This window comes from Ciona robusta, chromosome 10 (genome assembly GCF_009617815.1).
Source record: "Ciona robusta chromosome 10, ASM961781v2".
Taxonomy (NCBI): Eukaryota; Metazoa; Chordata; class Ascidiacea; order Phlebobranchia; family Cionidae; genus Ciona; species Ciona robusta.
The window spans coordinates 4,393,702-4,405,876 of NC_143244.1; the positions used below are offsets into that span (position 1 = coordinate 4,393,702).

The 12,175-nt window shown below is 37.1% G+C and overlaps 2 protein-coding genes and 2 long non-coding RNA genes across 4 annotated transcripts; all 4 read right to left on the minus strand.

Moving 5' to 3' along the window:
- Positions 1 to 282: 282 nt before the first annotated feature.
- On the minus strand, positions 283 to 2,416 carry LOC149729753 (uncharacterized). The gene is made up of 5 exons (XM_089886441.1): positions 2,327 to 2,416; positions 2,041 to 2,180; positions 1,482 to 1,641; positions 831 to 921; positions 283 to 469 (listed from the first exon to the last, which is right to left on the minus strand). The coding sequence occupies exons 2-5, from the start codon at positions 2,041 to 2,043 to the stop codon at positions 358 to 360; spliced, it is 366 nt and encodes a 121-aa protein (XP_089742567.1). The 5' UTR covers positions 2,044 to 2,180; positions 2,327 to 2,416; the 3' UTR covers positions 283 to 357.
- On the minus strand, positions 2,358 to 3,772 carry LOC149729754 (uncharacterized). The gene is made up of 4 exons (XM_089886920.1): positions 3,661 to 3,772; positions 2,958 to 3,053; positions 2,697 to 2,860; positions 2,358 to 2,602 (listed from the first exon to the last, which is right to left on the minus strand). The coding sequence occupies exons 1-4, from the start codon at positions 3,705 to 3,707 to the stop codon at positions 2,358 to 2,360; spliced, it is 552 nt and encodes a 183-aa protein (XP_089743046.1). The 5' UTR covers positions 3,708 to 3,772.
- Positions 3,773 to 4,810: 1,038 nt separating this feature from the next.
- Positions 4,811 to 5,564, minus strand: LOC149729755 (uncharacterized). Its single transcript, XR_016385783.1, has 2 exons — positions 5,277 to 5,564; positions 4,811 to 4,906 (listed from the first exon to the last, which is right to left on the minus strand). It is a non-coding gene; the product is annotated as an uncharacterized LOC149729755 (long non-coding RNA).
- Positions 5,565 to 8,671: 3,107 nt separating this feature from the next.
- LOC149729756 (uncharacterized) lies at positions 8,672 to 9,623 on the minus strand. The gene is made up of 3 exons (XR_016385840.1): positions 9,393 to 9,623; positions 9,156 to 9,339; positions 8,672 to 8,785 (listed from the first exon to the last, which is right to left on the minus strand). It is a non-coding gene; the product is annotated as an uncharacterized LOC149729756 (long non-coding RNA).
- Between the last annotated feature and the right edge of the window lie 2,552 nt (positions 9,624 to 12,175).

The following is a 12,175-nucleotide window of genomic DNA, read 5'->3' on the forward strand; positions in this document are numbered from 1 at the left end:
TCATCTAACAGATGTTAAAAATTATGATTCAAACCCTCTTCAGGTAATACTTAATCAAATCCTTTTTCTGCAGGTAAACATAGTTATCTTTACTTGATAGTAATTTATAAAGCAGGTTGTTCTAAAATTTTTATTGCTAACTAATAATCCACCCAAAATTTGAAAAATATGTGACCGAAGAGACAAAATAAAAGTCATTCATTCAAATATTATTTTTCATAGTTTTACACTTTCTTGGATATTTTTTTACGACTATGGTGTGTTCAAGCTTAGATATATAACTTATGCAAGTATTTCATTTATTTTGCACCCACAGAAAACACTTTAAATACATTCTTAAATGTCCTGTGTTCATCTTTAACCAGTTGTTGGTGGCGAAGCTTTGAAAAGTTTGCTTCTCCCACAAACTTTAGTGATAAATGTTCGAAACTCTTCGTCCCTTGTACTGTAGATCAGTACGTTTACCAGGCTGTGAACATTACAGTATATTAGCGTTAATGCGGGACTTCATCGGCCAACGCCATAGTGATTTGAGCCTTTGTTGCTGCCAATTTAGTGCGAGCGTGTACGCCGTATGGCAATAAGACATTAAACGATTAACAGTCCTAAAATCTACCAATTGAATGAATGTAACTTACATTATTCTCGCATGGCCGGAAAACGACAGTCGTTATAACATGGGTTTATTACCTCGTGCCAGCCTACGAGTTACCGGGTATTTTGTGGGTAAATATTATTTTTTATATTTTAATTGCTTGGTCAAAAACGTTTAGGTCGAATTTGGTAGAATTGGCCATTATTTAAGAGTGAGAGAAATGTGGTTGTTGTACCTGTTAAACATCTTCATGTAGATACATATTAGCAGAGCACTCTTTGCCGCCTTCCCCGTGTAGAAAAGTCCAAACCAAACAAAGATTGGACCTTAAAATAGTTTGCATTATTAAATTTTACCAAAGAAAAAGTTGAAAACTTCCTTGAAACTGTATATTTATGTGATGATGGGATATGAAATACGAACGTGTTTGACTTGTTTGTTTGGATATTTGGAGCGGAAATCGGTTACTAGATACAGCCGCAAATATATTATGGTAGGACCGGGGAAGATAGGACACCTTCAGCACATTTTGTCCAAATAAAATGGAAAGAGTGAAGAGACAATAAAATAAATGTATGTTCTATCTCCCCCAACCTACTGTATATATAGTGGGATGGGACACCTTTTCCTTTTCATACGGTTTTCTCGTCCCGCTTGGTAGTAAACAAAAAACATTCAAAGAAATATAAAACCGTATCCTTACGAGTCTAATAGACCGTTATTATTTGTTTAAAACATGGTCAGGATGTTTGGATATTACGTGCTAAAGGTGTCTCATCTTCCCCCACACCACTATACCACTGCTAACATAGAACACTAATCTAAAAAAAAAGCGAACGCAGCTAAAACGTCATGGAAAATGATTTGTAAAATGTGATTTGCCTACTTAATGTGATTGAGAATCCGAAATCCATAAGCAATAAATTTTTCAGGACAACAATGTCTCGTTTGTTTAAGCATCTGGTAACAGTACTGGATTGCGCAATATCGCCGCGGTTGTGGCGAGCTCTCAGTACGAAGAAGCTGGACAACACATTAAAGGAGGACTGCAAAGAACGCACATATCGTTGTTGTAAACATACTGTATAGCTATCACAAAATTCGACAAATTTCGTACGGAATAATTACATACGACAGGTTTTTCTGAATTGAATAAATAAATGACACTTTACTGTCCTTACGTGAAGAAACAATTCAATAAAAAGCATAATGCGGGTGTCGTTTTCAGACACCTAGTACGGTTGCAATTTATTACAATTTTATTTTTATTCGTGACTTTATAGGCGGCTGCATTTTTGCATATTTTTTGTTTTTTCTGACATCTTGGACAACCCATTAGTGACCACTGGGTTAGAACAAGACTCACAAATACGCCCTTACTGCGGTCATACGTTCCGATGCCAACGAACCATGCCACAACAATAAAACCAATATTTTTTTCTTACCATGCTTATGTACGACAGTGATAGAATTATGAGACTGACAGCAACTATGCCGAAGTCCGTTGACGTTGTTGCAACAGTGTGTGGAAGATAGAGAAACACATGCGGTGTATAACCGCATTGAAACACTTGGGGAAACCAAGCTGTTGTAATACAAAACTGTTTATCTTCACTTCTAAGACATACTAATATGTTATTCCAATTACCAGCAGCTTGAACTAGTATACGAAAAATACATTGTATGGTTATGCTTGCTTTGCGCTTAACCTTCTGGTACAGTAGTTTTTACCTGCGTATGATGCAGCAACCGTTGCCCAGATCTACACTAAACATATTTTTAAAGCAACATATTTCTTCCCCTGAGTCCTGGTGTAAAGCGCGAAAAACGTGTAACTCAACAGCGTCAGGTTGAACAGAGGCGCAGTAATGGTTAACATGAAGAAGCAACCAGCTACAAACGCATCAGGGCTTAAGAATCTTTTGAGATATTCGGTGTAGATTTGCTCCGGAGTGGAGTACATTGACCGTACCACGTTTGGAATAGTGATAGCTATGATTTGTATGCCTGTTGTTCAAAAAATGTGAAGGAAAGAGGTGTTTGTAGAATCGTCTATATAGTCTTAATTCAAAATTGAACAAAACTGAAAAAATAGTGTTACCGGACAAGAAATCCGCTGCAGCTAGTGATGCTTTGATGTAATCAAGAGTTGTCGATCGTTTTCGAGATTTGGTCAACACCGAAGCAATAACAAGACCATTACCCACAAGAATAAGCGTTGCCAGAAGTGAAACCATTACAATGAATCCAATGAACATAGCAGGTCTAAATAACAAACTTAATTACTTCGCAAGTTTAACGTGAGACCCACATGCGTGCTTAGAACAATTACTGGTTTTATATGTTAATATAAATTTATTACCTGCATGATTGACAAGTAAAAAGCTCCACGTCAGCACACACAGCGTTCACGTCATCGTTACAAAATGTCACGGGTGACGTAATGTTATTTTCCAACCTAAGATGTAGTTACGCTATTGTTTAATGAGTAAACAAATCTATATCTTTATTTAATCAACGTCACCGGCAGTATGACCAATCGTTAGGCTCTAGTTAAGGTATAGTACGATGGTGTAACAAAGTGGTTAGCGCGCCTGCCTGTAACCCAGGGGTAATAACTTCAAGGCTCGTCACGGCTATCATTGTAGGCATACTCGTCATTTGGAAGAAACTTGACGGCAACGGCTCCACCCCAGTTATCACTAACAAGTTGTTCAAATTATCAGCCATACATAAAAAAGAAAAAAAATCACGCACAAAATTACATACGTGGTAACTCGTATAAGCTGGCACGAGGTGTATAAAACAGAACACCCGTGTTTTAATGACTGTAATATTTCGTCCACGCGAGGATAAAGCAAGTTACATTCATTCACAATAAAAATTTATATAAACGCAAGCAGTACCAAAGCATAAAATCGTTATTAACTTTGTAAATGAATACTTATATACGTTAAAAAAAACCTTTATACCCAAAACATCGCAACTGTTTGTTTTATTAAACATACGAAAAATGTACCTATTGAAATGCATTCAAGTTTGTTACACTTTTCCTGTAATCTTACCTTGAATTCGAATAATTACTGTAAGCAACAGTGTTCATGTTTGTCATTTTCTTAGTTCTATAATTTCTAAAGATTGTATACCTTAAAGCTTATGTATAACTTTTAATTTCATTACTATGTATAACTTTTAATTTCGTTACTGCTTACGTTCTTTTACTGGTCTCACGAAACATCTAACCCTTAACTTGTGCTAGTTAACATTATTACAACTTGTGATGTGTTTAACTATTTGATATTTATTTGAAGTCGATATTTTTGACATGCCGCACGACCAAATGCTTGAAGGCGTAAATAAATCTATTTGCTTTTTTAGTCAGCCTTGCCAGATGCTAGCCATTGCTCAAATAACTCACAACAAGACAGCACAACCCTAATGATTAAGCACGTTTCGTTATTAGCTATATTTGTAATGTAGCTTTTAGGTATACAAACGAAGCTCAAAGGTACCGATTACTGGGTTACAAACGGTTCCCTGGCACGTTAAAGTTTACTTTGCTCGCGAGAATAGCAATCATTAAATATATCATTGATTTGGCGATTTTATACATCATGGGTTATATAAACAACTAAAACAATATTTTTTTGTGAATGAATGTAGCTCTTTGCTTGTACGGTAGTCGACATAACGCACCTTAGGCAAGATATTTAATCGTATATTTGCTACAACGCAGTGGTAGGTAATGGGTTGCTCACATATTCTACTCTTGGTTAAGAAGGCTGGTGCAATAAGCCATAGCCACGTACACATGCTTTCGTTAAGCTAATATGTCGCGAGTGCTGGTATATTATGATACACTCGCAATAATTAATCAATTAATCCATTTTATCCAAGTGTGGAGAAAAGAAACGGCAGTCGTAATAACATGGGTGTTGTGTTTCATACACCTTGTACCCGCTTTCGAGGTTAAAAAATAAAAAACCGTATTCTCGCGCCTGCCATATACGGTTGTTAATTGTTTAAAACACGATCACGAGGTATGGATAATATGATTGTGCTAAAAGTCTCCCGTCTTTCCCCATCCTACTATATAAAGAAATCGTGCTCCTTAAAATTTGGCTCATTACTCGCTACACTATTTTTTGTGATAATCTCCTTAAAAGGTAAACGGTAGGACACAGAGATCTATACAATAGGAAACACAACTTATTGTAATGCAAGATGGTTTATTTATATTGTTAACCAAATTTCCACATCTTTGTTCGTGCATTTATTCAAGGAAAGCAGATAAATCAATACCATCCGAGGCTACAACAGAAACAAATAATTTTTTGTGAATAAATGTAACTCTATATGCTTGTGCGGCGGGGAAACGACAGACGAAATAAAGCACCTTAGGCCAAATATTTAACGGTATTTGCTACAACCTAGTGGTTGGTAATGGGTTGTTCACATATTGCTAATTATTCCAAAGAACCAAGACACCCATCTAAATATTCCCGCTAAGTTACTCGAGTAACGACGGTCTACGGTATCAGGTGAATGTTTCCTATAACATTATAGCAGGAAAGACATCCTACACTGAACCGGTGCCAATAACATAACATATTATTTGCTGCGTAAATCGGTTAATAACAAACATTGTTTAATTGCAAACAAATTATCATTTACGACGTACCTGGTTTGAATGGCGTATAAAACCACACGGAATGGGGATAGATTCTGATGATTCTGCGTCTAGAACTAGACCAGATACCATCATACTTGCTTGGCGGAAAAACGGCACTAGCATTTATTGTATCGATGAGGACGAGGGGTCCGACGACAAGCAAGAGGAGAAGCGCTGACTTATTCATCTACAAAAAGAAATCTTAGTCTTATAACACGAGTAAAACAAACAACCACTCACTTTGCTGCCTTCTGAATGAAGAGATGATTCCGTACCAGAACTCGACGCCTTTTATTACGTGTGTACTGGTTATTAAACGCGTTAACATTTCCAAAACGGTTAGGTTTTAGAAGAAGCAGTTTTGTTCTTCTACGAAATCTAAAAGGTTTTCGCAGTTCGAGCACATCTGATTTCATGTTTTTCACAACACATGGGTTGTCCAAATTATCAGTCATGCTTAAAGTCAATCACCCACAAAGTTACATGTGTGATAACTCATAACCTGACACAAGGTGTATGAAATGAACAGCCGGTGTATAACTATACTGTCGTTGGCCGCCACGTCAATCATTCATATTCAGCAATGTGGCGTTCAAGTTAACGGTATAGTTAGTCAGGACCATCACGGGAAGTAATCATTGAGACATCGCGTGATCGTTTCAGTGAAATCTGTCTACATTGGATGAACAAAGTTGTTTTAATGAAGAAGGCTGGTGCAACAAGCTATAGTCACGTACACACGCTTTCGTTAATCTAATACGTCGCGTGTGCTGGTAATATGATACACTCGCAATAATGAATGAATTAATCTATTTTATCCTAGTATGGTCAAGAAACGGCAGTCGTTATAACGTGGGTGTTGTGTTTCATAAACCTCGTACCCGCTTTCGATTTACCACGTATGTCACCTTGTGGGTGATTGTTTTTCTGTATGGGTGACTATTTGAACAACCTATTAGTTGCCACAGGGGTATTCCAACCGTCCTTATAAATTGTCTTGTCCACAGACTCATACGCCTTGTTCTCACACACAACATGGACACAAAACGCTAGTTTGAAATCCTGGATCATTTAGTTTTTATAGTTTATTTGCAAACGATTTTAACAAATCTCGAGTGGTTTGTTGTTGAACAGCCGAGCAAAAATAATCACCTATAATGTATGTGAGTGGTAACTTGTAAGCTGGCTCGGAGTGTATATGAAACTATTTGCAGTAAATTTGCACGGGCATTGCATTTTTATTATAATAATTTGTGTTTCCTATGGTGTAGGCTGGATCTCTGTGTCTGAATGTGCTTTTGTTTACCTTTTTTTTGCTCGATCAAAAACAAAAAAGTAAACAATAGCCAACAAAACGGGTTTCAGTCGCCATTTGTGACTGTGGAGCAATAGGTAAAATAAAATTATACATGTACTATAGCTCGTGGTGTCTTACTGAAAAGCGCGGGAAGTTTAAACCCACCGCGGCAATCATTTTGATAAGCCGACGTCTACCGCTTTTAGTTGATTCCCCGAGCATGTAACGTCGTTCTCACACCTCGTTGCAACTGTACAAGGCAGTTTGGATGAAGCAGCGACAAAGCTACAAGCACCCTTTGGATAAACTCAGTGCAGGATTATATTTGTTTCTTTTTTTAACGACGGTCTATGGGAGCCGTTAGGATAAAGTTTTATAAAAAATCATTAAATGTTTGTTTACTACCAAATTGGAGGAGAAAATAGGTTGAAAAGGTGTCCCATCTCCCCCCACCCTACTATATGTTTAAAAAACCTTTATACCCAAAACATCACAACTGTTTGTTTTTTTAAACATACGAAAAATGTACCTATTGAAATGCTCTCAAGTTTGTTACACTTTTCCTGTAATCTTACCTTGAATTCGAATAATACTGTAAGCAACAGTGTTCATGTTTGTCATTTTCTTAGTTCTATAATTTCTAAAGATTGTATACCTTAAAGCTTATGTATAACTTTTAATTTCATATCGTAAATTTAAACACTGTTGTATCTCTATGGGACTTTACTAAGAATGAGGTAACTTTGTATTAACCTTATTCCTTATGTGACCTCTACAGTACATAATTTCGGGCCCTGAAGTGTATACGTTAACTCCTACGTCTGGCGGTTACTGCTTACGTTTACTTCTACGTCTAGCGGCTTTAGAATGACATTATCTTCTGTTCTTTTACTGGTCTCACGGAACATCTAATCCTTAACTTGTGCTAGTTAACGTTATTACAACTTGTGATGTGTTTAACTATTTGATATTTATTTGATTTTTAAGTCGATATTTTTGACATGCCGCACGACCAAATGCTTGAAGGCGTAAATAAATCTATTTGCTTTTCTAGTCAGCCTTGCCAGATGCTAGCCATTGCTCAAATAACTCACAACAAGACAGCACAACCCTAATGATTAAGCACGTTTCGTTATTAGCTATATTTGTAATGTAGCTTTAAGGTATACAAACGAAGCTCAAAGGTACCGATTACTGGGTTACAAACGGGTCCCTGGCACGTTAAAGTTTACTTTGCTCGCGAGAATAGCAATCATTAAATGTATCATTAATTTGGCGATTTTATACATCATGGGTTATATAAACAACTGAAACAATATTTTTTTGTGAATGAATGTAGCTCTATGCTTGTACGGCAGTCGACATAACGCACCTTAGGCAAGATATTTAATCGTATATTTGCTACAACGCAGTGGTCGGTAATGGGTTGCTCACATTCTACTCTTGGTTAAGAAGGCTGGTGCAATAAGCTATAGCCACGTACACATGCTTTCGTTAAGCTAATATGTCGCGAGTGCTGGTATATTATGATACACTCGCAATAATTAATCAATTAATCCATTTTATCCAAGTGTGGAGAAAAGAAACGGCAGTCGTAATAACATGGGTGTTGTGTTTCATAAACCTCGTACCCGCTTTCGAGTTACCACGTATGTAACTTTATTGGTGATTGTTTTTCTGTATGGGTGACAATTTGAAAACCTATTAGTTGCCACAGGGGTATTCCAACCGTCCTTTTAAATTGCCTTGTCCACAGACCCATACGCTTTGTTCTCACAAATAACATGGACACAAAAACGCTAGTTTAAAATTCTGTTTACATACTTTCACTTGTAGCAGCACTAGCAGTAAATAAATTGGCAATAAACAAAAACACATTCAGAAAAATATAAAACCGTATTCTCGCGCCTGCCATATACGGTTGTTAATTGTTTAAAACACGATCACGAGGTATGGATAATATGACTGTGCTAAAAGTCTCCCGTCTTTCCCCATCCTACTATATAAAGAAATCGTGCTCCTTAAAACTTGGCTCATTACTCGCTACACTAGTTTTTGTGATAATCTCCTTAAAAGGTTAATGGTAGGACACAGAGATCTATACAATAGGAAACACAACTTATTGTAATGCAAGATGGTTTATTTATATTGTTAACCAAATTTCCACATCTTTGTTCGTGCATTTATTCAAGGAAAGCAGATAAATCAATACCATCCGAGGCTACAACAGAAACAAATAAATTTTCGTAAATAAATGTAACTCTATATGCTTGTGCGGCGGGGAAACGACAGTCGAAATAAAGCACCTTAGGCCAAATATTTAACGGTATTTGCTACAACCTAGTGGTTGGTAATGGGTTGTTCACATATTGCTAATTATTCCAAAGAACCAAGACACCCATCTAAATATTCCCGCTAAGTTACTCGAGTAACGACGGTCTACGGTATCAGGTGGATGTTTCCTATAACATTATAGCAGAAAAGACATCCTACACTGAACCGGTGCCAATAACATAACATATTATTTGCTGCGTAAATCGGTTAATAACAAACATTGTTTAATTGCAAACAAATCACCATTTACGACGTACCTGGTTTTAATGGCGTATAAAACCACACGGGCTGGGGATGGAATCTGATGATTCTGCGTCTAAAACTAGACCAGAGACTACCTTCTTGATACCTTCTTGACGGAAAAACGATAGTAGCATTTGTTGTACCGATGAGGACGAGGGGTCCGACGACAAGCAAGAGGAGAAGCGCTGACTTATTCATCTACAAAAAGAAATCTTAGTCTTAAAACACGAGTAAAACAAACAACCACTCACTTTGCTGCCTTCTGAATGAAGAGATGATTCCGTACCAGAACTCGACGCCTTTTATTACGTGTGTGGTGGTTATTAAACGCGTTAACATTTCCAAAACGGTTAGGCTTTAGAAGAAGCAGTTTTGTTCTTCTACGAAATCTAAAAGGTTTTCGCAGTTCGAGCACATTTGATTTCATGTTTTTCACAACACATGGGTTGTCCAAATTATCAGTCATGCTTAAAAAGTCAATCACCCACAAAGTTACATGTGTGATAACTCATAACCTGACACGAGGTGTATGAAATGAACAGCCGGTGTATAACTATACTGTCGTTGGCCGCCACGTCAATCATTCATATTCAGCAATGTGGCGTTCAAGTTAACGGTATAGTTAGTCAGAACCATCACGGGAAGTAATCATTGAGACATCGCGTGATCGTTTCAGTGAAATCTGTCTACATTGGATGAACAAAGTTGTTTTAATGAAGAAGGCTGGTGCAACAAGCTATAGTCACGTACACACGCTTTCATTAATCTAATACGTCGCGTGTGCTGGTAGTATGATACACTCGCAATAATGAATGAATTAATCCATTTTATCCTAGTATGGTCAAGAAACGGCAGTCGTTATAACGTGGGTGTTGTGTTTCATAAACCTCGTACCCGCTTTCGATTTACCACGTATGTCACCTTGTGGGTGATTGTTTTTCTGTATGGGTGACTATTTGAACAACCTATTAGTTGCCACAGGGGTATTCCAACCGTCCTTATAAATTGTCTTGTCCACAGACTCATACGCCTTGTTCTCACACACAACATGGACACAAAACACTAGTTTGAAATCCTGGATCATTTAGTTTTTATAGTTTATTTGCAAACGATTTTAACAAATCTCGAGTGGTTTGTTGTTGAACAGCCGAGCAAAAATAATCACCTATAATGTATGTGAGTGGTAACTTGTAAGCTGGCTCGGAGTGTATATGAAACTATTTGCAGTAAATTTGCACGGGCATTGCATTTTTATTATAATAATTTGTGTTTCCTATGGTGTAGGCTGGATCTCTGTGTCTGAATGTGCTTTTGTTTACCTTTTTTTGCTCGATCAAAAACAAAAAAGTAAACAATAGCCAACAAAGCGGGTTTCAGTCGCCATTTGTGACTGTGGAGCCATAGGTAAAATAAAATTATACATCGCGGGAAGTTTAAACCCACCGCGGCAATCATTTTGATAAGCCGACGTCTCCCGCTTTTAGTTGATTCCCCGGGCATGTAAAACGTCGTTCTCACACCTCGTTGCAACTGTACAAGGCAGTTTGGATGAAGCAGCGACAAAGCTACAAGCACTGTTTGGATGAACTCAGTGCAGGATTATATTTGTTTCTTCTACAAGAATTGAAGTTAAGTACTATTGCTACGGTTTAGTATTACTTAATTATATACTATTTTAATATACTTACACTAGAATAGGACTATATGTATTAGTATTATATAATTATGTATAAACCTATTATAATCAATTTAGTATTGTGCCCTGCGATTGGTATTTTTGTTCTATCTTTACTATATTTTATTTGTTTAATATTTAACAAAATTATTTGAGAAATTTCGCTACGGTTCTTATTTTTGTCAGAAAAGTCACTCGCGACTTGGCATTGGTTTACAATTACATAATCGCTGCGTTACGTCACAATGCGTTTTATGACATCCGCTTCGCCATCGCTCGCGAATATTACGTCAGAGTCAGGTTCACGCCCGAGAGCACACATGTGCGACGTCACATTTCGGTTTCTTCTGTACGCTTGTTTTACGCCACGTTTTTTTTTCATGGGGCCCCATGCGCGCTTTGCGTCGTCGCAAGGCACATTACTTATACTTTCTTATTACTTTTAATCTAAAATATATTTCGTGATGTTAGCACGAAATGAAGAATGAAGATCAAAGATTTGGTAAAGTATGAATCACAATAGGCATTGTTACGTACACCCCCTGTTTTCTAGATGACATCAGCAATGTGACGTCACGGAGTGGTGATGACGCAACAGAAAAACCCACTTCGTAAGTTGTTCGCTTTCGTCAGCACAATCTATTTTTATTAAAACAGCAATATTTTGAAACTTTAGAACATATTGTGTGACGTCACAGAGGATCAAGAGGACCAGGCGCAAAGCAGGAATAAAGGTAATTGTGACGTCACAGTATAAATCGACATGTAAATATTTTATTGTTACAGAAAAGTCAGCGTATATGCTGCAGAAGAAAAGCGCAAGGTATAGTGTATAATATTTCCTATTACTTTAAAAAGGCATTATTTTGCCAAAGTTAGTTCTCAAAGTAGTTAATGTTTGTTAGAAAGTTAAAACAAAATGTACATCAGCACTGTATGAATTGAACCGGTGACAATAGGATGCGTGTCGTTTGTAATATTATTACTGTAGAGCAAGATTAATTTTATTAGGCACATGTTACCCCTTTTTCTAATCGAGCTTTTACCAATTAGCAACACTATTTATAGAGTCTCGGGCTACGGTTAAATAATTCTGTAATTATTCTTTGTTTATCACCAAATGAAACGATAAAATATATGTACCTTTTTACTCCAACCTAATTCATGTTTGTTTTGCAGACAAAGAGCAAAGACGACGATAAAGATGCCGGTTTGAGGTTTTGCTTAGGCTTAGAAGTTGTGTGTTGTTGGGGTGTGGTTGCTGGAGCACTCTTACAGTGTTGCCGGATTAGTGTTTGTGCCTCAATTTCGCTGGACCTAATGTGGCCAGCCTTTTTGTCAGTCACTACTTTAGTGCAT